At 36.7% G+C, this 25,137-nt stretch overlaps 2 protein-coding genes and 1 non-coding gene across 3 annotated transcripts in view; 1 reads left to right on the top strand and 2 right to left on the bottom strand.

The window, feature by feature from the left end:
* LOC140159994 (uncharacterized) lies at positions 1-20,336 on the bottom strand. Its single transcript, XM_072183261.1, has 9 exons — positions 19,970-20,336; positions 18,924-19,006; positions 17,244-17,326; positions 13,052-13,448; positions 9,126-9,189; positions 7,913-8,110; positions 4,243-4,325; positions 3,704-3,786; positions 1-2,447 (listed from the first exon to the last, which is right to left on the bottom strand). Exons 1-9 carry the CDS (start codon positions 20,161-20,163, stop codon positions 2,022-2,024), a joined length of 1,611 nt encoding a protein of 536 aa, XP_072039362.1. The 5' UTR covers positions 20,164-20,336; the 3' UTR covers positions 1-2,021.
* Positions 14,351-14,424, top strand: Trnat-agu (transfer RNA threonine (anticodon AGU)). The gene has a single exon. It is a non-coding gene; the product is annotated as a tRNA-Thr (tRNA).
* Positions 20,337-24,720: 4,384 nt separating the features above from the next.
* LOC140160691 (TLC domain-containing protein 2-like) overlaps positions 24,721-25,137 on the bottom strand; it is a 20,506-nt gene continuing 20,089 nt past the window's right edge. Inside the window, exon 5 of the mRNA XM_072183979.1 lies at positions 24,721-25,137. This exon is cut by the window's right edge and continues 2,870 nt beyond it. The gene's annotated coding sequence lies outside the window, so the exon portion shown is untranslated.

Below are 25,137 nucleotides of genomic sequence, written 5' to 3'. Positions count from 1 at the left end.
CTGGTATGAACGTTTCGACAGTATTTTTGGGGGACATGAGAGCACATCAGATATATCTAATTGAATTCTGAATACGAGGAATGTCCTTCTGATATCAAATAATTTTGATTTTTTTTTTTAAATTTGTGATATGATACAAATTTTATGACAAATTATTGAAATGTCAAGTATTTCCTCCATCAATGCATCAGGGCCCACTTTTGTTCTCTGTCTTCATTAATGACATGAGTGATGAGTGTGAAACCCAACTCTATACCTCTACGCATATGATTCCACCTTGTTTTGTGATATTACATCTAGATACAACCATGAAGGCGTTACTGCTAGCCTGAACAGAGACCCAGAGAAAATGAGGATCTGGGCAGACAGATGGAAGGTGACCTTCGAGCCATCGAAATGTAAGGCAATGATAATATCAAGAGGCATCCAACCAAGCTATATCTTCTGTTTGGTACCAACAAATTGGCTGAGGAGTAGCTGGAGATCCTGGGAGCTGATCTGGGCAAGGTACATTTCTAACGTCTCATCCAGAGCAGGACAGAAGCTACAATCTTGGAAATAAGTCTTGGAACGCTTGCAGGTAAATAACGGAAAACTGTCACCCCTTTTCCCCCATGCAATGTTGAGAAATGCCAATGTCTTCAGCGGTTTCCCAATGTGTCCAACATTGATTGATGGGGAGAGGGGAAGGGTAAATCATTGTTGTAGATGTCATGTTTGTTCCCAAGCACATATACGTCATTTCCATGATCATTAGAAATTCTGCACGGAATTTACGGCAGAGTGTGCCAAGCGTTCCAAGTACTTATTTCCAAGATTGTAGGCACTCTGAGGAGAAATGCACATAAACTTGATGTCAGAAGCAGAGCAACCGTTTAACAAGGCTCAAGTTCACAGTGTGATGGAATACGCCTCACTGTCTTATGTGTCAGCACCACCACTCTTGGATTACCACATTCTATCCAGAGGAATGCCCTTCCAATCATAGGCGTGAGCGAGGAGGAAGCAAGTACAGAGCTGAACATCACTTCTCTCCATCAAAGACGTCAAGTGGCTGCAGCAACAGTCCTCTACAAAATGCACACCAACCTGTGCCCACCAGATCTGTAGCCACTGCTACCAAAGCCATTTGTAGTCAGAAGAGCTACCCGCTCCAACTTGTCCATACCTTGCCATGCTCACACAGTACCAGTTTATAAAGCCATATGTACAGGCAGGACCTACTAGATGGAGTTGTTGGAGACATATCTTGTTCATAAGCTGCTGTGAACGACTGATTGGCCCATGTGATTGTCTTTTATAGTGCCTACGTGCCTATTTAAGTTCTTGGCATGTGTCTCTCCTCATGGGCCATTGTTCACTCTAGCATTTTATTTTTTTTTATGTGGAAAAAGAGACGCATGTACCAACCGACAAGATGTACCTTTCGTTGTGACTCGTCACTATTATCTGTTCCAAGTCCAGTGACACCTCATGCATATTATCCTGGGCAGGACTAGGTCAATGTTCACTGGAGGGACATGAAAACTATATATCACTACAACCCTGTAATATTGTAAAATGTTAATACCCATTTCAATGCACCCAAAGATCCAGGGATATTAATGAGGTGTCACTGGAGCTGGAACTGGAACAGATAATAATACATATTGATGCAACAAAATGTTCATCAATACAGTAATCTCCCTTAAACCAATAGAGAAACCCATGGTCATGTAGCAAACTCAATATTTTTGTGTGCATAATGTTAGTATTGTATCATCAGTAAAGAAGACCAATTTTAGTATATTGGAAACATTTACAACATCATTGACACATCACAAATAATAAAGGGCTTAGAATAGATCCTTGGGGAACCCCACGTGAAATATTCTTCACACTAGATTTTCAAGAATTGAAAACAAATTATTTTCTGCTATTTAAATAACTACGAAACCACTCGAGTTTATTGGATCAAGAGTGTTCTTGAAATGGCCTGAACATTTTTTCCTCACCATGCTCCTCATTTAAATCCAATAATTTCAGTGAGATTTGCCATTAAAGTTACCATTAAACATCAAAATAGCATCGTCAGTATCTTTGTCAATTTTATGCTTCTTCGACAAAAAGTCACTTTTTATCAATCTATAAAATAATACAATATTCATCAGAAATAATATCACGAGGGTTAAAAACAGCCAATTCCACCAAATTGAAGCCATGACGTCACGATCCTCTACCACCAACAAGATGAGCTTTAACAGCACTCCCAGTCGCAAAATCAGGAATGTACCAACATTAAAGGCAATGTTTAATCTAAAGATAGGGGAAGTTTTAGAACATCCGTACATCAAGAGCAGCTGGCGTCCGTGAAGGAATATGCTGTTGTATTCGACGAGGCTTGCGATGATGCTATATCCAATCAGGTACTGTAAGTAGATATTAATTACTAAACCCACGGCCAAGAGCTGAAATGATAAGAATGTAAAGATAAGAAGAAGTTCTTCTTAAAAAATTGGTAATGTTTCGTATATTACTCATCACATTCCACCCCATATAAACCTTTCAAGCAGTTCATATATGCGCACTTTTAGGGCTGGTGCCGCCTTCTACGTGTTCTATTAAACTTCGAATTGCGTCACCCAAATTAATCTCTTTTGCAACATATGATGGGATGCATCTGTATGTACGACAGGTGTTCAAATTTACACTGAACACTGAGTAGATCAAATAAGAGAATGAAGTATTTTAAAGAAATGAGAGCCCAAGGAGTGACTAATGCGCGTATTTTTTTTGGGGGCGGGGCTTTGGGGGCGCCAGCCCCCCGGGGTCAAAGCAGGGGGCGGCCAAAATGAAGGGGCGGCGGAAGAAGAAGGGGCGGCAAAAACAGGGGCGGCAAAAACGAAAGGGGGCGGCAAAATGAATTAGTAAATAAAAAAGGGCGGAAAATTTGATAAAGCATAAAAATTTGTGAAAAAATGGTATTATACATCAAATTGTGCTGCTTTTAGGGCGCTTGCGCCTGAAACCCTTTTTTTTTTTTTTTTTTTGCTCTTCACTTTTTCAAACGACCGAGAAAAAAATTGGGTCAACCTTTTCGGGCTGTTGAGGAAGGAGCGGCAAAATTGAATTTTCTTCAGCCCCCCGGGGTTGGGGCGGCCACGGTACGCCACTGAGTGTGAAAATATGTCTGGGAAGATTCATATCCCGAGGGATATATCCAACACGCCATGTCTTTTTTAAAGACAGTTCTTGTATAAAACGTGCAATAAGAGTCAAATTTTAATATTTGGTCAAAAACATGAAATTTTGCATGTTTTCTTACAATTGCAGTCACTAAATTCAAACATTTGGCACAAATAAACATCTGAGCATTCAGAACCGCATCTACATACTTACAGCATCTGAGCATTCAGAACCGCGAGCACTAGGAAGGATATTAATCTTAATCTTTAAGAAATTAATTTTGTGCTAATTTTTAATAGTTGGTTACAAAAGAGACTAGAAAACGTGTTTGTTTAAAATTAGAGGGCATGGACTGATTTTAGACTTTGTAAATGTCTTTTGTCTTGATTGCCACAGCATACAAAAACACCCAAAAATGCATGTTTTTTCCAATTATTTCCCACTTGGAAAAATACGATGATAATTTTTACCCCCCCCCCCTTGTTTTTTGTTTAAAACAAAGGCAATTGACGCACATTTATTGATGGTTGCTACATACCGACACATGGTGAAGAATAAGAGGCCATGATGCTCGAAATCCCTGATGTTTTTGCAAGTCTATGGCATCATAAACAAAATAACCTATACAGAATATAAAATTGAAATTATTGTATATCATTACCAAATACTATAATGAGCCTCAAATGTAGCCGAACACTTCTAACAAAGTCAGTTCTTAAAGACAATAAAACTAAATTACTAAATAAAGTAGTCGATAGATAGATAGAGAATTTTGTTCTGCGATTATTTATTTATTTATTTATTTATTTATTTATTTATTTATTTATTTATTTATAATTTATTTTGTTTATTTATTTATTTCTCTCTATACCGTATTTATTTATTTATTTATTTCTCTATATACCTTATTTATTTATTTATTTATTTATTTATTTATTTATTTATTTATTTATTTATTTATTTATTTATTTATTTATTTATTTATTTATTTGGATATATTATTTGAAGTAAGGTATAAAGAGCTGAACTAATTGATTGATTGATCGATTATTTGATCGATGGATCAATAGAACTCACCTGCAGACGCACCAAGGACACTTTCTGACACCTTGGTATACGTAGTGATTCTCTCTGTGCGAAATTCAGGTGTGCTGTACAAACTGGGAAAAAATATTCAATTGAAATAAATTATAGGCTCTTGCAGAAAATGCGACAAATTTACTTGGTTTCACTGTACAATGAAAATAATTAGGTCATGGAGTAACGTAAGGAAGTAACAATTAGAGTTTAATATGTAAGTACCCAGCAAACACAAAAACGTTTTAAAAACGATTTAAATAAGTTATATTTTGGCTTTTGCCAAATAATGTCAATACTTAAATAACATTATGTTAAAATATTTGAACCCAGCAAACACAGAAATGTTCTTAAAATGTTTTTTCAAAACCTTTTAATAACATTTAAATGTCGGGTTATATAAAGGTCATGAAAACGTTTTTAAAACGTTGTTGAAAATATTTTGGGCAAACATTTTTCGAAAAATATTTTTTCAACCCCAAAATAACATTCTGTTTAGAATGTTTTGTATTAAGTTTTCAAGAATGTTTTTGGAATGTTATTAAAACGTTTTTATACCCTTTATATAACCCGACATTTAAACGTTTTCTGTCAAACATTTTTGTTTGCTGAGCAGTAGATTATCAAAAAATTGTTTTTAATGTTATGAAAACGTTTTATACTCTTAATATACCCTTTATATAACCCGACATTTAAACGTTTTCTGACAACCTTTTATAACCTTTTGCGAATGATGTCGAAAACGTTTTGTGTTTGCTGGGTACATTGATCGGAGTTTAATCAATGGTTATATATAGAAACTTTGGATCAAAATTTATGTAAATAGATCAAAAAAATGCAAACAACCTTACGCAGGGGGGATGCGCCGCACCCTCCCCCCCCTCAAATTTGGACAAGTATACAAAAAGTCCCAAAATTTCAGGTTTTTTACGCTTTTTTGGACAAAAAAGTTCACATTTTTGGGAAAAAGTCCACTTTTCACACAATTGCCCCCCCCCGCCCAATGAAATCCTGCGGACGGGGTCGACTAAGTCCATGGTATTCAAGTTCAAGTAGTCCGGTGATATCTCATAATATCACAAGTATAATCTCGGTCCAACATGTCTAAAGGTCGCCTGACCACTCTACCCGGTATGTTTACTTCCCGGGTTACTTGATCCCATTTGCAAAAGGTAACTTTTGTGGCCTATCATAATCAATTTAGGGGCTGTGCAATAATAATGTGCACCCCGGGCCCCGGGGGTGGTGAATTCTCAAAATGAACGGATGCTGTCGTCCGAAAAGAAAATTACTTGCACCCCCCCTTTTGACCTGCCAAAATCGCTTGACACCCCCCCTTTTTTAACCTGCCAAAAATGCTTTTTTTTTTTGCATGCCAAAAATCTTTACCCCCCCCCATAATTCACCACCCGGTGTACACATAATTATTGCACCACCCCTTAAAGGAGGATTTCGTGATCCTAGCATCCTCTTTTCATGACATTTTCAGTAGATATTCACTAAAAAGCTTATTCCCAAAATTTCAGTTGATTCCGATTTTGCGTTTGCGAGTTATGCATTAATCTGATTTCACACCACCAAATAGTATTACACGGTTGTGCGCCCTGAATGCATTTCTCAGAAAAACCCATGGATGGCCTAAAGTAAGCATTAAAATGAGCGGAAATTTGCATAACTTTGGATAAATTTGGATTGGTCATGATTAGTAATATCAAATCCTGCAAGTGTACCACAGATGGGAGAGATCGAGTATTTTTTAATGATTTTAAGCAGTCTTTTCTATACAGAAACACTGGCATGATTTTGCAGGTAAATTAGGTAATTTCCAGACATCATAGACTTCAGGGCCAGTCGTAAAAAATAATGACGGTCAACCTATATTTTTCCCAGTCAGAGGGGTCAGGCTAGGGCTAATTTCAACCATCATAGCTGTCGCTAAAGAACTGATGAGTCGCTCTTGCGAAGAAAAAATGACGAGTTCTCGAGGCAAATTTAGTACATATCTCTATGGGGATTTATTTGGTGGTGTGATCCGTGGGTGTTATATCATCTGCAAGAAATTTTTGGTACATAAACATTATTTAGCCAGAGGTTTCCAGTGGTGTAAACCCATAGCAAAAAGAAAAGTTTCCCGGTGACCACCCGATGACCATTCGGTGGTCATCAGAAACCTCTTGGGTACCTTTTCCAGAGTTATCCGAAAGTGCCCGCTAGCGGATACCTTGCGGATACCTAATTAAGTTATCCAAAAGTTTTCGGGTAGACATCCGGAAGTCTCCAAAAAACTCACTATTTTTAATGGGTTACCCAGAAGGTTCCCAGAAACTTAGATTCTTTGCAGGAGTTACCCGGTGGTTATCCGCTTTTAATTTGACCTTGAAAATAGCATAAAGCATCTTAAGAATGCATTGTGGGTGGGTATATGGTCAAAGGTCACTGGAGGAATTCAAAATGGAGAAGCTAGCTGTTGGCAGTTGGAATATATTTGTGCAGAATATTCAAGTTATTTGTGGTCCAAAATGTATGGATTTACATGTAGGAAATTACAAGATGTTTACTAATTAGTCTGGAACATGCTGTAGGAATTATAAAGCATTGAATGCTTGATAATTCAGGTAGGAAAATTTGTATGAAATGATTTGTATATTGATGCAGTCTTTATACATGTACCTAATATCCAGGGCCTAACACAATTGAATGTTTTAGTTTATATCTTTTCTAGTAAATACATGATTTTGACAGTAAATTAATGTCAATTAAATTACTAATCATCAGCTAATGTGTCAATTTAACTGACATAAGCTTTATCATGTTTATGTTAAGCTATTTGTTGTAAATAAATTATAATATTTGATATAAAAATTATAGGCTGTGTTATCACATTTTAGGTAGTGTAATACATGTATATGCTATATCATAACAATTTGGTTGTAATGTACATTAATTGAAAGGTATATGCATCTTATAAAGGTGTGAACCAAATTACATCAGAAGAATATTTTTGTACAATAAATACAATTACAATGTACACTTTCAAATTTCTTATAGCAAGATAGCACTTAAGCTCAACTGCCATATGCCTGCAGAGTTGTATTTCTCCAAAAACTACAATTCAAATAATAAGCTAAATTGTCTAATAAATTTGTGCATACTCATGAATTTGTATTTCTACATTCTCCAAAAGGTCAACAGGAAGTCTCCAAAGAGGTCACCAGGTATATTGTCACCAAAAGTTATCCGCTAGGTCCGCGAAAAGTTATCGGGTAGTTTATATCCGCTAGTTCCCCAAAAAAGTCATCGGGTAGTTACCCGCTAGTTTCCCAAAAAAGTCATCGGGTAGTCATCCGGTACCTATTACCTGAAAGGTATCCACTATGGTTTTCCAAAAATTTATCGGGTAGTCACCCGCTACCTATCTAATTTGCATGTGAAATTTGCCGGTGTCTACCCGGTGACTATCGGGAAGTTATCCGGAAAGGTCTCATTTTTTGATATGGGAAAATCTCAACTTTTTTGAAAAAATTGGGGGGATGAGGCTGTGGATCACGAAATGCCCTTTTAAAACATCCCCAAAAGTGTTATGTATCTTCATGTGCATATGCGATATTAATTTGTATGCCACATTTGCTTTTTCTTGCCCCGGAGCCTAACGGATTTTATTTATACTTACCAATACGAACCTGCAAGTGCAACAACGGTAGCGTGTAGAACTGACCCAACTACGTTGACCCATTTGTGTTTGGTTGGCCCCACGTATTTGTGAGGAACTGTATTGAAACACACATTGCTGTTTAGTACTTCGTTTAGTTTGGTAAAACATAGAAAACCAACAACGAGTGAACACAATCCAATATACATGTTTTTGGATTATTTTGCTCGCGTAATATTATAAAATCATACTAGAAAACCATGACGATCTGTAATTGCAAATTCATTATCATCGCGTTCATCGCGTTGTCCGGCGTTCACGAATACTATAAGTATACTTGTTGCTATGCTATAGTATACTTTTAATAGTATATAGGAAATCGGTATACGATGACTCATCGCAAGTTGAACTTGTGCAATATTGAGCGGTCAACTGTTACAGCAGTCATTCGTGTAGAAAATAATAGTTAATAATTATACTACGGCGCAATCACATTAACCTCACAGCGACAATTAACGCCTGTTAAATAATTAGCCTATTCTGTACAGGCATAGAAACTAAAATCAATACATGTGTATAAAGCAGTATGCAGACTTTTTATTAGACGTACAATATTTGCTAATATTGTATGTAACATATCTACGTTATTTAATCTATTGCCATTCTATTTCCAATAATTTTAGTTCTAACGAATGTTTGATGACGTAAAATCGATAATATATTTCTACCAGATATTATACGTAACATATTATCGATTTTACGTCATCAAACATTCGTTAGAACTTAAACATTACTGGACTAGAATGGCAATAGATTAAATAACGTAGATATGTTACATACAATAATTATTGTACGTCTAATACTCGGAGTCTGCATACTGCTTTATATAATTCGTGCATGTAGAAATATAGTATTTGTATTCGATGAGCATTGGAATAAGTGCCCAACCGATGCGGCGATGGAAGCCGATATTTGCGACACCACTTGGCATTAAATATTATTATCATTATCATCACATAGCCATATCGTGTACTAAGATTGCATCATCCCCAGTGCAGACATTTTTTTCAAATACTGAATCCAAATAGTAGCTAAAACTGCCCATTATAAGATTTTTGAAACTGGGCCCACACTGATAACTTTTGATTTCCATAATCAATTTTCCTGCAGTGCGTGCGCAGTGATATTTTACTAAAAAACACCACTTTTATAGATATAGCTCATCATCACTTACAACAGGACACGATGTGTGAAACCTCTGAGGTCGTGAGCAAATACAATGTCGTAAATGAAATAACCTGTGGTGTGGTAATAAACAATAACATACATAATTATACTTGACCTCTGAATGCGAAATGTCTTATTATAAACTGACTTTGGATGCGCTTATGAAATAAATTATCAACAATATATATCATTAAACACCCCTCCATCCCTAAACACCTCGGCATAAAGAAATTAGAATACATGATTTGTGTTCAATTTTGTCCTCTGCATGGTGTCAGCAATTGAAACATCAAAGTAGACTTTCCTGAATTTGGATGCGCTTAAAAATAAATTATCATAAACCAAATCATTAAACACACGGTGATGCACAACTACACCGACATACACCCCCCCCCCCACATACACACACACCGTGCACCCCACCCCTAAACGCCTCGACATGATGAGGTTAGAATAACCTATATGGTTTGTGTACATTTTTGTCCTCTGATATCAGCAATTGAAATAGCAAGGTGGATTTTCCTGACTTTTGATGCGCCTATACAATAAATTATCAACAATATCATTAAACACACGCTAAGACCCCCCTCCGCACACCCCCCAACAAACCCCCACTACACACCACACACATCCCTCCCCTACACACATCGGCATAAAGAAATTAAAATACTTGGTTCTGTCTTCATTTTTGTCTTGTGGTAGGCCTACATGGTATCAGCAATTGAAACATCAAGGTAGACTTTCCTGACTTTGAATACGCTTATAAAATAAATTATCAACAATATATATCATTAAACACCCCCCCACCCCGCACACACCCCCACCCACACCCCCTCCACCCCTACACACACTGGTATACAGAAATTAAAATACTTGGTTTTGTGTTCATTTTTTGTCCTCTGGTATACATGGTATCAACAATTAAACCATCAAGGTAGACTTTCCTGACTTTGGATGCGCTTATAAAATAAATCATCAACAATTATATCATTAAACACTCCCACCCCATATCCACAATCACCCACCCCTAAACACACCGGCATAAAGAAATTATAGAACAGTTGGTTTTGTGTTCATTTTGGTGTACATGGTATCAGCAATTGAAACATCAAGATAGACTTTCCTGACTTTGGATGCTCTCTTTTCCTCAACAATGTCATATATAACACACACTCACGTATTATGCACTTCATCCTATGAGTGTATTATGCTCCTTCACCGTAAGGCCCAAAAATAAATTGTTTGCTTGTCTAGATCACTTTCAGAAGTTGGGTCGGTCGTTCGGTCGGGAAAAGTTTTATTTTATTTTATTTTTTTCTTATATCATTTTTTTTTCAAGTAGGCCTACCAAAAGTATAATGTGTCTAAATCAATATAATATTCATTGTCTAAATCAATATATTATTGAAAAAAATAATACCTTGACGTTTTGCAGAAGTTCAGTCTAAAAATCATATATTTTGAAAACCTGCTTGATTTATGTACGTTTTACAAAGATGATGTGGTTTCAGCCCTCTTTACAACATAACTTAAAAACCTACAAAAGTATATCTGTGATATTTGAATCCTTCTACGCTCGCTATGAAATGATCAATGATCAATGCAATTTTTGCCGAAGCTCACTACTATTCACAGGATGATGTTAACGACCAAATTGCAACCGTTGAAAATAGTTATTAACCGTAATTGTGCCCAGCCCAGGACAATTGTGCACGAGGTGTCACTGAGAATTGGAACAGATAACACTTTTCTTTAAGAAGTAAGGCACTAAATTACATTTTCGTTACCACTTAAATATAATTATTTGATTCAAAACACTTATCGCGATTTTCCCTTTGAATTATTACAACTAGCGGGTACCCGCGCTTCGCGCGGGCCCCCGCTAGATGAGTAAATGGGAGCGGTTAGTAAACAGGATCGGTTAGTATAAACGATGGAAATGGTAATCATGTCAATTGGTATCGCTTTTAACAGCTCAATTATTACGCGGTTAGTGATGTGGTAGGCCAACCATTTGTTGCCTCTACTTTGCAAACGACGTTCTTTCTTTCTTACTTTCCCGTTCTTTCTTTCTTGCTTTCCCTCCCTTTCTTTCTTGCTTTCCCTCCCTTTCTTTCTTGCTTTCCCTCACTTTCTTTCTTGCTTTCCCTTTCTTTCTCTTTCTTTCTTTCTTTCTTTCCCTTTCTTTCTATCTTTCTTTCTTTCTTTCCCTCTTTCTTTCTTTCTTTCTTTCTTTCTTTCTTTCCCTCTTTCCTTCCCCTTTTTACTTATTTTTTCTTTGTCTTTCCCTTTTTTCTTTCAGTTTCTCTCTTTCCTGCGTTCCATTTCTCTTTCTCTTTCTTGCTTGTTCACTTTCTTTCTCTCTCTCTCTCTCTCTTTCTTTCTTTCTTTCTTTCTTTCTTTCTTTCTTTCTGTCTGTCTATTTCTTCTTTGTTTTCGTTTCTCTCTCCCTTTCTCTTTCTTGCTTTCCCGTTGTTTCTTTTTCTTTCTTTCTTTCTTTCTTTCTTTCTTTCGTTCTTTCCCTCTTTCTTTCCCTCTTTCCTTCCCTCTTTCCTTCCTTTTTTCCTTCCTTCCTTCTTCTTTCTTTACATAGGCATAAATCCCGGGATGAGTAATAAATTCCTCAATATTTCGATAAGGGGCATGATCTACTGAATCACCTCCATGTTGACGCATGTATGTGGGTTCCTTTATTTCTTTCGTTCGTTCTTTTTTTATATGTGTTTCTGTTTCATCAAGTAGGCCTATAGCAACATTGGGTTTCAAGAAGGTTGAGTTACATAGCGTAAATTCCGGTGTTGGGGTGGGTATAACCCCCCCCCCAATGTTTTGATAAGATCAATGGTCCGTACAATCACCCCAAGTTCACACATGTATAATAGATGTGGGTTTCTGACAGAATTAACCTCATTTTTGGCCAAACTAAAAAGTGCCAATTTTTGCGGCCTTCGTGCGAATTTGTTCCACTTTTGCACAATATAATTCACCAGTAGGCCTAATTAGCTTGCCATAAATAATTCTGTCTCCAAGATGCTGGCTTCACTGTAGGCCTATTGCAAGAAATTGATTTAAACGGACCCATCCCCCATGCCATGTCAAGAGAAATCTACGCCATTGTTAATGTTGCCCAAAGATGCCGGATTCACTATTAATATGCCTAGGCCTACTTCAAGAAATCTACGCCACGGATATTTAGCGGTTGCGGTTTTATACCATGCTATAATCTGCTAATAATGTCCCACACTCCCCATCGAAATTCATCACAACATGACAAACGAATAAACTCAAATTACTTTCCAATACCGTATATATGCCTAGGCCTACCTTGAATTTAAAATCTTCGGAAAGTCATCACAAAAGAAGTTTCCGAAAGTCATAATTTGCATAAACGAATGCAGTTGATTTATTATTATAGCCGTTGCGGTTACCATGCCGCATAATGCCCACTCTCCGTCGAAAGTCACCACGAACGGATAAACTAATATCACTTTCAAAATTATTAGATCACTTGGACCATTTATTTTCAAAAACGTAACTTAAAACCACCTTTGTCTCAGCCATTAATTTGTTAGTTCCGTCTAAGAGATGTGATATTTTCCGTCTTAGATGAAACTGGAAGTTTTGTTACCATTAGCGCGTCGGGAAGTTGCCACGACCTGTGCGTAATCCGCGTATAGCAACGCAGCAACGGACCGTAAATAAGCGGGCCACCATTGGTTGATCTACCGAATAAATCCAAATAATTATTTGTATTTATTAATTTATCTATCTATCTATGCACTTACCATTCATCTGGAAATGCTAGAACTTATTTATTTATCTATTTATTAATTTATAATTTATCTATAATCTCCGAGATGATACCGATGAATCGATCAGTTCCTCTTCAAAGTATCGATTATCGGCAAGTTCCTCTTTAATAGTATAGATTATTGCTCAAGATGTCATTGGCTGCACCATTTGTATCATTTCTCTTTGTTTTCGATACAAATACATCACTCCGTAATAGACGATAAAACAAAAGTAAACTAGTCACAAAAAGTATCGCAGTCGAAATTATGAGAAAATTACACCATATTAATTCCGTCTGTCCACAATCCTGCCATATCTTTGGAATATGTATGATGATATAGCCCAATCGGAAAGTCACAAAAGTACAGATATTCAGAGCATTGGTCACCCGAAATATTGCAGATGATTTGGCAAAGCCGTACATCAGAAGCAGCATTCGTGCATGTAGAAATATAGTATTGTATTCGATGAGCATTGAAATCAGTGCCCAACCGATGAGACGATGGAAGCCGATATTTGCGACACCGCCCAGGAGAAGCTGTAATATAAAGATATACAATTGGCATTAAGAAGCAGATATATATATAAGAGACACCATTAAGGGGTACTACACCCCTGCCCAATTTTGTGCCTATTTTTGCATTTTTCTCAAAAATTATAGCGCATTGGTGACAAATAAGATATGTATATTATAGGGGCAAGGACTACAACTACTGCACTGGAAATTTTATTTCAGTACAGACAACAGTTGTGGAGTTGCAGTCAAAAATGAGGGAAAACCAATATTTGATCAATAAATCAATAACTACTTGCCTTGAGTTGCTGAATTTTCAGTGCAGTAGTTGTAGTCCTTGCCCCTATAATATACATATCTTACTTACCACCAATGCGCTATAATTTTTGAGAAAAATGCAAAAATAGGCACAAAATTGGCCAGTGGTGTAGTACCCCCTTAAATACTATTTTGGACGCTAAAGGTTTTAAAAAATAACTCCCCTCCCCCTAAAATCAAACAACATTTCTTTGCATAACTTGACATACATTCCGTTGATTTGAACAATTTAAAAACCTGTGAATACATGGAATAAGGCCGTATATATATATTGATTTAGGAGGGAGTTTTTTTTTCAATGTAAAATTAGCATTATTAGTAGTTTTCGGTATTTTGCAACAGTGTTCGAGGAAAGGAGGAGGTACTATTTTAAATGTGAGATTCTGAGGGGGATAAAGTCTTGGAAGTGATACATGTTCTGTTATATAAAAAAAACCAGTGCATCCGGCCAGATTCGAACCGGCGACCTTCGTATTACTAGCGCGACGCTCTGACCAACTGAGCTAAAGAGGCACGTTGGAGAAGAGCGGAAGATATAAAAGAGGCACGTTGGAGAAGAGCGGAAGATATAAATCTATAGATTTATATCTTCCGCTCTTCTCCAACGTGCCTCTTTAGCTCAGTTGGTTAGAGCGTCGTGCTAGTAATACGAAGGTCGCCGGTTCGAATCCGGCAGGATGCACTGGGTTTTTTTCAACGTTTATGTGCACTGGCCTACTGTGGGGAAAGATTAAATTTTGTTCATCCTAACCCAGAGATTTTCATGGTCTGTTATACATTTGAATTTGGACTTGGAAGATACCTTCTCTTAAATATCAGTATTGCGAACCACCAGCATACATAACTCGATGTAGAGAGTCTTTCCTATTCAGAGGAAATATTGCAATTACACACCTTATTGCCTTTTAACAATAACCATTGACACTAGCACATATCAGAGAAGATGTAAGAAAAGGATGGAGAACAGAATTATATCCTTGAGATAATCCCGTAGGTAATCCTGTTGCACCTATCATAGTCCTTTATTCTCAAGTGGTGGGTTAACCAACAGTTAACAATGAGAGGAAATTCCTGAACCTAGTTCAGTTGGGGATGATTTGAAGTGACCGCCAATTATGACCATTTGATATTTAATACCAGCAATGTGAAAAAAAAAGAAATAATGTAGTGCCAAAATAATGTACCCTTTTACGGAAGGAGCAAAGTTAAACAAGTTATAACTCCGCTTCTGAAGTACGAATGTCAGCGGCGAATGTCAGGTTATTATTTCCCAGTCTTTAAAAAAAAATTGCAGGCAGAGGTGGGAATCGATCTCGGTACCTCCCGGTTAAACAGCACTGTGCAAGACCACTAGACCAACTAAATATCTGTTGTGAGATGTGTGACATTAATCTTTGATATTGCTTAATGGAACAAATCGCGGAATTAAATCAGTAATAAAAGAAATAGATTCTTATATAGCGGTCAAATTAGATAAAAGGGGAAATATTTGTCCCTGCTCGAAAGAAAATATAGGTTAGAAAATTATCAAATAAATTTAAATTACAAAGTTTCTAACCGGCGCAAATCGTTAAGTGTGTATTTCCCATTGACATCCAAAATGGCGTAAGCCAGTCCTCTATACATAGGTACGGCGTATATAGGACTGGCAAGCGAGTCTATGTCATCATCATAAAAATTTAAAATTCAGGTCCCACAAAAATACAGTAATTGTGCAAAAGAGGACATAAATAATTTCTTTCTGCAACCATAATGGGCCGCAATATATCACTAACCGCATAGTCCGAGGCAAGGTTCATTATTGTCAGGGTTAGGGTCTTAGGGTTAGGGTCTTATGGTTAGGGTTAGGGGTTAGGGGTTAGGGGTTAAGGTTAGGGTTAGGGTTAGGGTTAGGATTATATTCGTATTTATTATACTAGTAATAGTATATTGTGTGTATGCAGTTTATTCCGTAATCAATAAGTATCATAAACAAACACCTTTCTGGCACAACGAATCATAGCACAGTCGTGTAGGCATTAGACTATGGATACAAAGGTTGTGCGTTCGAACCCCAGGTAAACCGTTATAGAATTTTAATTCTATCGATTTCTTTTTATTTTATTAAGTAAGAGGAAATAATAATGGTAATAAACTCGTGTTATATCTAGCCTCATAGGCCTATTAATTACATGTATGTACTATGTGTTATCGCATTGTGGCCCATTATGGTTGCAGAAAGAAATAACACACGCCGGCAACTAGACTACTATACAAAAAAATAGTATCAAATCTTTCCTGCTCAATCAATATAATACTTGCAAATAGATCATAGTTTACTAATCTAATCCTGTAATATAGACCTGTTATATCACCTGTATTTGCATGTAGAGTCTATACATGGTTTGTTATGGTAGGGATTAGTGTCCGATCTCTGTAATGTAATGTAAATGAAGCATATTGATATGCAGGAAGAATCGATCAGGGCGCTATCTATTAGGGAAAGATAAACACTATTCAAAATATCAATAGACAAGAAGAAAGGGATGTAGAGATTTGTAATTGAGTCATGCATGATTTAACAGATTTAACAGAAGGTTCTTTCCAATTCCCAAACGTAATGAACTTATTGATGTGTAAAATTTTCCTAAAATGTATTCCAAAGTCTAACAAATTTAGGAAAATCTAACAAAAACCCTGACAAATCCCAGAAATTTAGGAGAGAGGGGAAGAGAACCAAAATATTGATATTATACGGCCTAAACAATAGAGGAATCTTTTTGCTATTCTCCCAAAGTTATTCCTTCTCAAAATCTTTTTGTTTTGGTCAAAAATAATCACATTTTCCAAAAATGATATAGATGTAGGCTAGTCACCTCAAAATTCGTACACGTATTATATACTGCGCCAATAAAGTATCCTTACACTTTGAAAAATAATCACAATTTCAATTTGTTTTTTAATTAGATGCACTATATAATCCTGCACATTATGACACCACATTGAATCCAATGTGACCTCAAGAAGTAAAGTTACAAGTACCGTAATTGAATAGACAAAGGTCCAGTTTTGAAAGTGACAAACTGGTCTATACAAGGCGCAAAAAGATTCCAACAAGCGCAACAAAGAGACAACGCAGTTTCTTCAGTGAAGCTTTATTTAAAGCAGTTTTTATTGTTGTCAGTTGTTTTGTTTCAGTTTTCTTTTGTTCCTTTTGTTTTAAATTAAAGGCACGCACAAATTAGCCATTCGCCACTCTCAAACCAGATGTCTAGTCTGTGGAGTTTTGAATAGGCCAGTTTGTCACTTTTAAAACTGTACCTTCGTCTAATCAAAATAAATGCTTGTAACTTTGCTTCTTGAAGTCACATTGGATTCAATGTGGTGTCATAATGTGCCAAATAAGATAGCGCATCTATTAAAAAAACTAATTTACCCCAATATGGTTCAGTTTTGAAATTGTGACTATTTTTTCAAGTGTAAGGATACTTTTTTGGCGCAGTATAGCTTTACATCACTTACCGCTATGTGATGTAGTATAACTGGCCAGGATGTATGAAGACCCTGATGTCGTAGCAAATCCCATATGTCGTAAATAAAATAACCTGTGGTGTGGTAATAAACAATAACAGACAATATTTGCATTCAGAATGCGAAATGTCTTAACTTTAAACACTACCCCAGGAAAGTCTACCTTGATATTTCAATTGTCGATACCAGAGGACAAAAAACAAAACAAAAAAACCAAAAAAAACCCCAACATAATAGGCTATATATTCTAATTTCTTCATGCTGTGATGTTTAGGGGTGGGGTGTGTGGGGGTGGGTGTGTGGTGGTGTATGGGGGTCTAGTGCATCAGCGTGTGTTTAATGATTTTTTAGATAATAATTTATTTTATAAGCGCATCCAAAGTCAGCAAAGTCTACTTGTTGATGTTTTTATTGTTTCAACAGAAGATTAATGGGACAAACACACCCCTCCTCACACCTTCTCCCCACACACCCCCCCCACACCCCCCACACACCCCCCACCCACCCACCCCACCCCTACACACCACAGACCGGCATAAAGAAATTAGAATACATGGTTTTGTGTTCATTTTTGTCTTCTGGTACATGGTATCAGCAATTAAAACATCAAGGTAGACTTTCCTGACTTTGGATGCGCTTATAAAAGAAATTATCAACACTATATCATTAAACATTCCCCCACACACCCCACATCCACAACCACACACCCCTACACACACCGGCATAAAGAAATTAGAATACTAAGTCTTGTGTTCGTTTTTGTCTTCTGGTACATGGTCATGCGCGTATTTGGGGGGGGGGGGCTTTTGGGGCGCCAGCCCCCCGGTGTCAAAGCAGGGGTCGGCAAAATCGAAGGGGCGGCGGGAAGAAGAAGGGGCGGCAAAAAGAGGGGCGGCGGAAGAAGAAGGGCGGCAAAAAGAATTAGTAAAGAAAAAAGGGCGGAAAATGTGAAAAAATTTTTTTTTTTGCTCTTCACTTTTTCAAACGACCGTACGCCACTGATGGTATCAGCAATTGAAACATAAAGGTAGACTTTCCTGACTTTGGATGCGCTTATAAAAGAAATTATCAACAATATATCATTAAACATCCCCCACACACACCACGTCCACAACCACCCACCCCTACACACACCGGCATAAAGAAATAAGAATACTTAGTTTTGTGTTCGTTTTTTGTCTTCTGGTGCATGGTATCAACAATTGAAACATCAAGGTAGACTTTCCTGACTTTGGATGGTCTCAAAAATATACTTTCCTCATTAATGTCATATAAACACTTACAGTCATGTGTGTCGTGTTCTAAAGATCTGAACTGCAGAAGAGCCTAAGTCCAGTTTAAAGTTTTCAAAATATTGTAGCAAAAGAATGGAGCAAAATAAGCAATGTTTTGGCACACGAGTTTGTTCTTGATGATTATTTTTTATTGATCAAATTAATAAGCCATAGTATTGATTTTGGACCAAATTTGACCCCCTAAAAAACATTTAAAATTATAAAATTTGGTTTGAAAAGTTTGTATTATATTTTCTCATCCCTATAGCAACATCAAAGCGGCTAATAACTGAATTTCGTCAAAGTGTGACTTAGGTGCGTGTTCAGGTCCCGGGTTCGGGTTCGGGTCTTTTAGGAACGATTATGTGATTTGAACTTGACCAGACGACGTACATACCTTGTGATATACTGATAATGATCAGGGCCATCGTCGTATAACCTATGATTCTTTCGGTAAGGTACATGGGTGTGCTATAAAGGCTGCGAAGACAAGAGTGTAACCATTAGAATTTCAATTGTGCTTTTTTAAGGGATCTGGAATGAGCGTTTTGAGCGTTTCGACAGTATTTTTTGTGGGACATGAGAGCACATCAGACATATCGAATTGCATTCTGAATACGAAGGATGTCTTTCTGATATCAAATAATTTTCATTTTTGAAATTCACGATATAATACAAATTTTATGACAAATTATTAAAATTTGATATTTTTCACATTTTTGATATATAACAGTCCTCGAAGTAAATTTTATAAATCTAATATGACATATTCTTAAAGTGTATGCAGCTGGGAGGAAAAGCCGACGATCAATTTTTGACCTTTCATATTGAAGATATGGATTTTTTTCCCAAAAGACCAGTTTTTTGGTGTTTTGGGGAAAAAAATCCATATCTTCAATACGAAAGGTCAAAATTTTCAATTGATCGTCGGCTTTTCATGCCACCTACATACACTTTAAGTATAAATCATCAGATTTATAAATTTTACTTCGAGTACTGTTAAATGTTAAAAAATATCAATTTTTAATCATTTGCCATAAAATGTGTATTACATTGCGAAATTCAAAAAATCTAAATTATTTGATATCAGAAGGACATTCTTTGTATTCAGAATGCAATGCGATATGTCTGATGTGCTCTCATGTCCCACAATAAATACTGTCCAAACGTTCATACCCCATCCCTTAAGCTTTGATAGTACTTAGCATGATAAAGTGCCTATTAATCATAATGTACTTTATTTATACGCGTTTGAATTCATGCTTGATATTAAAGGTATGATATTCATGTAGTTTATATAAATAGCTATATTGAATGAATGATAATTTTGATTAATTGATTAACTTCATGCAAGCATAGCAGTAAAACATTGAGGGATGTGAGGGTACGTATTATACCGTTAAATATTTTAAGCTTTTCTTTTTAGAAAGTAGATTGACCTACCAATATGCACCTAGAAGTGATACCAAAGTTGCATGTATGAAAGACCCAACTATATTGCTCCATTTGTATCGCGTAGATCCAGCATATTTAGCAGGCACAGGGATGAAGCAGGATTTGCTGTTCAATGATTGATTGAGTTTGGCAAATGCCAAGAAAGATGCTACGATAAAAAACAGTGCGATGACAGTAGACATTTTGAAATCTGTCCACGTTAGACAACGCCGTTCCTTCAATAGCAGTAACACATGATTGTTATAATGCACCGATCAAGTTCAACCCAGGAGGAGTCGTCCAACTTTATTCAATTAAAGCATCAGTTGATCATCACACCACGCGCATGCAGACACAACATGGGATAGCTGGCACTCAGTTTGCAACGACTGAATCGCAAATGAATAAATAGGCCCTAATAATAATAAAATAAAATCCCCTTGCCAGTGGCGGTGCCACGATTTTTGATCGGGGTGGGGGGCAAAGTAAATTTCAGAGGCTTTGGTAATGTTTGGTTTTTACTGGGGCAACATGGGGAAAGAGTTCTGACTGGAGGCTTTTGCCCCCCCCCCCCCCCCGCCACTGCCTCTTGCGCATGGTAGGCCTACATGAAGGTGAATCAATTTTAGAGAGATTGCAGGACAATTCCATATGACTAGAATCTCCGGTTTCACTCATTCCGGTAAAAACATAATGCTATTATCAAGGGGAACCTAACAATTTCTGGAAAATCCTCTTTTTCATAAATTCTTTTGAGTTTTGATAAATTCTAGTACATCATACATGTTTGTATATCCAAGAAAAATTTCATAATTTGATCAATTTTAGGTATGGAATTGTCCTACAATCTCTCTCAATTTCTCGTGTTTCTTTAGGTATGTCACAGTGGCTGCACAATAATTCTGTCATACTGTGCACGCATACATAACAGTGAATCAAAAAGCGCGCGGATCAAAGTTGGCCAATTTTTGAAAACATACATGTCAAAAAACGATTTCCTCGTTATGTTTCATTGATCACAATAATTTGTCTTTTTAATATATGGTAGGTGAAACATTTCCTAAATCACTATCAACTCCGCCGAAATTAAACACTGCCTAGACCTGTTTTATGGATTTTTTTAGATCGTCCATAAATCAATAAATATAGGTCTCTCGAAATAGAGGACCTAGTACCACCGGTCTGAAATACCAGTGTTTGTTATCATGTATTTTTTTTTCCTTGGACAATGAGTGAAACACTTCCCTTTACCAATTGAAAACTCGGTGCACTTAGGCAATTAACTGCAGTTTCTTTATTCAACATCACAGCAGGTTCATATTTGACAAAATCATGCTGTATGAATAAAACATAAATAAAACATTGAAAAAAGTAAAAATTACATATGCCTAATTAACATAAGAATGGCATAAATATATAATTAGATGTAATTAGCTAATTTGCATAATTAATGACTTTTTGTGTATTTTTTGTTACCAAATGAAAGAACTTTGGGTACTTATGTGTGCAAAAAAACCGCATCCTCATATCATGTACGGTTCTCTGTTGGCATTATTTTTGCATATTAATTAGCTGGACTTAGTCATTTTTAAGCTTTTATTTGTCTGCAGATTGGTCAAAATGGCTAAAATTGTATATTTGGTGGATTTATTACATTTATTCGAGGAGAGATTTTTTAATCTTGTTTTCTTTAACGAAGTCCGGAAAGATATGCAATTAATCTGTGATACTTAAATCAATGCTACCTTTTCAAGTAAGTGTCCGAATAAGCATTACAAATCCCAAAAAATACCATTTTGCCATTTATAGCAATTTGTGGCAGGTTTTCACCCGATTTCCGGGTATCTTCAAGTTGACGTTACATCACTTTGCATTATCCGATTTCAATTCTGTTTTTTGTTTTTTTGAAGCATTCATAACGATGATTCAATTAAAAGCGTCAAATAACATGTTTCTGCTGCGCTTATTTTTGGGGTGATATACCTATTAAAAGGCCTTTATTTGAAAAGTAGATCTGGCGACATGTTCCTGGTTTTGTGGAAGCTAATCACAATAAATAACATGCAGCGCAGTGCAGTTGCTCATCTAGTCTATTTTACAGGGTGAGTAAAAAAAAGTGCAATAGGGCAACGAATCGATATTTACGTAAGAACCAAGTTGAACTTCCCCGGGGGGGGGGGTCACTTCAATTTGAAATGGATATAGGTGTAGGGCTGGCACTTTAAGGGGCATTCGGTGAGAGCAAAATGTAAAAAATATGGGGTCATTGGGTGAGAGCATGATTTTTGACATTCGGTGAGAGCATAATGTAAAAAATATGGGGTCATTTGGTGAGAACGTGACCTTTTTTTTAAATGGAATCTTTGGGTGAGAGCCGAAACAGCACAACAGAAACCTCGAAAATTGCATTTCTAGTTCTATATGGCTTCAAATTTCTTTGTTTGTTTTTTTCAAAATAAGTGACAAAATCAGTGATAAATGAAAGTTGCTGTTAAAATTGAACAAGTAAGGGTCTTTGGGTGACAGATAAAATGAAAAATAGGGGGTCTTCGGGTGACAGAACATGTGTTCGTAAAAAAATATGGGGTTTTTGGGTGACAGCGACGCTGAAAAAGGTGTCTTAACAGCCCTACATACGCGTCACCTCCAAAGTTGAGGCCCCCCCGGGGAACTTTCCCATTTTTGAACGTTTTTACAAATGTCACACTCAATAATCACCTTTGATTACCCAATAGCCTCCCAATTTAACTTTTTGTCCACGAGGCACCATGTATTAGGCCTAGGCCTACATTACACAATGCGAAATAAAGACACCAGATCTGAAACTGGCTTTAACTTAAATCAAGGTTGATTTTTGTGTTCTTTCAATTCCTTCAATCACCCAACTCCAACTCCATTGTTTCTATTCCCTGCAATATGTCCAACTTACTGGATATTTTGTAATTCACACCACTTCAATTTGCATGCATTTCCTTTCGACATTTTAAATAACCCGCCCACAAATTTGTATGTTTCTTTAATAGAGAATGAAAAGTTTTAATATAAAGGTAATTATGAAAATAACAACAAAGTATAGCCTACTGTATGTTTCTTCTACTTGACCAGGGGCAATAAAACTTTGGGTGCTCAATTCTACTTCAGCCCCTATGAGGTTTAAAAAATGGCAGTTGTTCCAAATTTCACCATAGAGTGTGCTGACATTTAAAATTTACATGTCTCGTAGACAAACAATAAAATTGGGTGTCGCTATAAAATGTGTCATAAAAACAGAACGATATAAAGTGCTATTTACTTCGTCTTTTTCACATAAGGTCACTAATGAGTATTTCTATTATGCTCATAACGTTTTAACCTAAAAAGTTCAACCTGGTTTAAAATAAAGATGGATTCTTTGCACTATTACACTTTTTGACTCACCCTGTATGCATATCATCCTGTGCTGGCATAATGTTTTCGTTGCTATGGCGTAAGCCAGATGAGGAAGGCCTACCGGTATAGTTTTTGTAAGCATCGTAAGTCATCCCATACATGACATATGCGAGTAGTTAGTCGCGATTTATGTCATCATTCGTTTTGCCATTCGCTGGTATTTCCTCCGTAGGCCTTTTGTTTAGTGCTATTTTGGTTTGATGTGAAGGGGTGGGTGGGGTATGGACGTTTGGACAGTATTTTTTAGTGGGACATGAGAGCACATCACTCGATCGAATTGCATTCTGAATATGATAAATGTCCTTCTGATATCGGTGAGAGCAAAATGTAAAAAATATGGGGTCAATGGGTATAAGAGCATGATTTTTGGCATTCGGTGAGAGCAAAATGTAAAAAGGGGGTCATTGGGTGAGAACATGACCTTTTTATTTTAATGGAACCTTTGGGTGAGAGCCGAAACAGTGCCACAGAAACCTTGAACATCGAATTTCTAGTTCTAAATGGCTTCAAAGTTCTTTGTTTTTTCAAAATAAGTAACAAAATCAGTGATAAATGAAATTTGCTGTTCAAATTGAAAAATATGGGTCTTTGGGTGACTTGTAAGGGTCTTCGGGTGACAGAGAATGTGTTCGTAAAAAAAAATATGGGGTCTTTGGGTGACAGCGAGGCTGAAAAGGGGATCTTAACAGCCCTACATACGCGTCACCTTCAAAGTTGGAGTGCCCCCCCCCCCACCCCCGGGACTTCATCCTCCTTATTTTTTGAAAGTTGGTTGAAATCAGGTTGAAATCAGGTTATAAATGTTGAAACTTCGACCTTGTAGGCCCTATCAACGTAGATTCGACGTTGAAATCATATCCTGTGTCCACTCAGTGGGATTTATACGAAGTACATTAGAGAATGAATTTGGAGAAAACCTGATAATTACAAACACTCGCTGAGCAGCAAGACCTTCCCTCTAAGCTTTTAATCCGATAAGCTGATTATCTATTTGTTTTCATGAATTGGAAGACATTCTTTGAGGTATTACTGAGCTCAATCATCTGAAATTACTGGAGCGTGAGTCACCCAGGCTGGTGGCTCAGCATAGTATTTTATTAACAGAAGTTTTTCTCCAAATTTGTTTCCTAATGACAACCCGGCATTTGTGGTGCTGGTTTTTGTGCTATACGGCTGCTCTGGAATAATATCTACTCATGCATGCGGTCAGTTTGGTTGGGCCGCCTGCAAATTCACTTGGTCACCCAAGGTACAGTTATGCACATGTATTCAGTAGGCCTACATGTGCCCTATCATTTACAGTGGGAGATAACTTTGTGACTTGTTTGCAACTACATGTAAATTTATATACATCATCATTTTATTTCATTCAAATTAAAACATAAAAAATATAAAAGACACAAAATTTAAATGAGATGCTCAAATGGCCACGAAGCCTGAAGTGAGCACCCCTTACAATGACAACTACATAAAACTTGCCAAATAAAAGAAAAAACAAAAGGAGAGAATAGCATGCAAAGAAAAGAATGTCCTTCGGATATCAAATAATTTTGATTTTTTGAAATTCGAGATATAATACGCATTTTATGGCAAATGATTAAAAATTGATATTTAACAGTCCTGGAAGTAAACTTTATAAATCTAATGATACGTATGATATGAATTTGTCCCCCAAAACACACAAAAATGTAGGTCTTTTGGGGGAAAATGTATAGGCCTATCTTCAATGTGAAAAGTCAAAATTTCAA

Source organism: Amphiura filiformis, chromosome 9 (genome assembly GCF_039555335.1).
Source record: "Amphiura filiformis chromosome 9, Afil_fr2py, whole genome shotgun sequence".
NCBI lineage: Eukaryota > Metazoa > Echinodermata > Ophiuroidea > Amphilepidida > Amphiuridae > Amphiura > Amphiura filiformis.
Note: the sequence above shows the minus strand (reverse complement) of the source record. Positions and strands in the feature narration are given on the sequence as shown.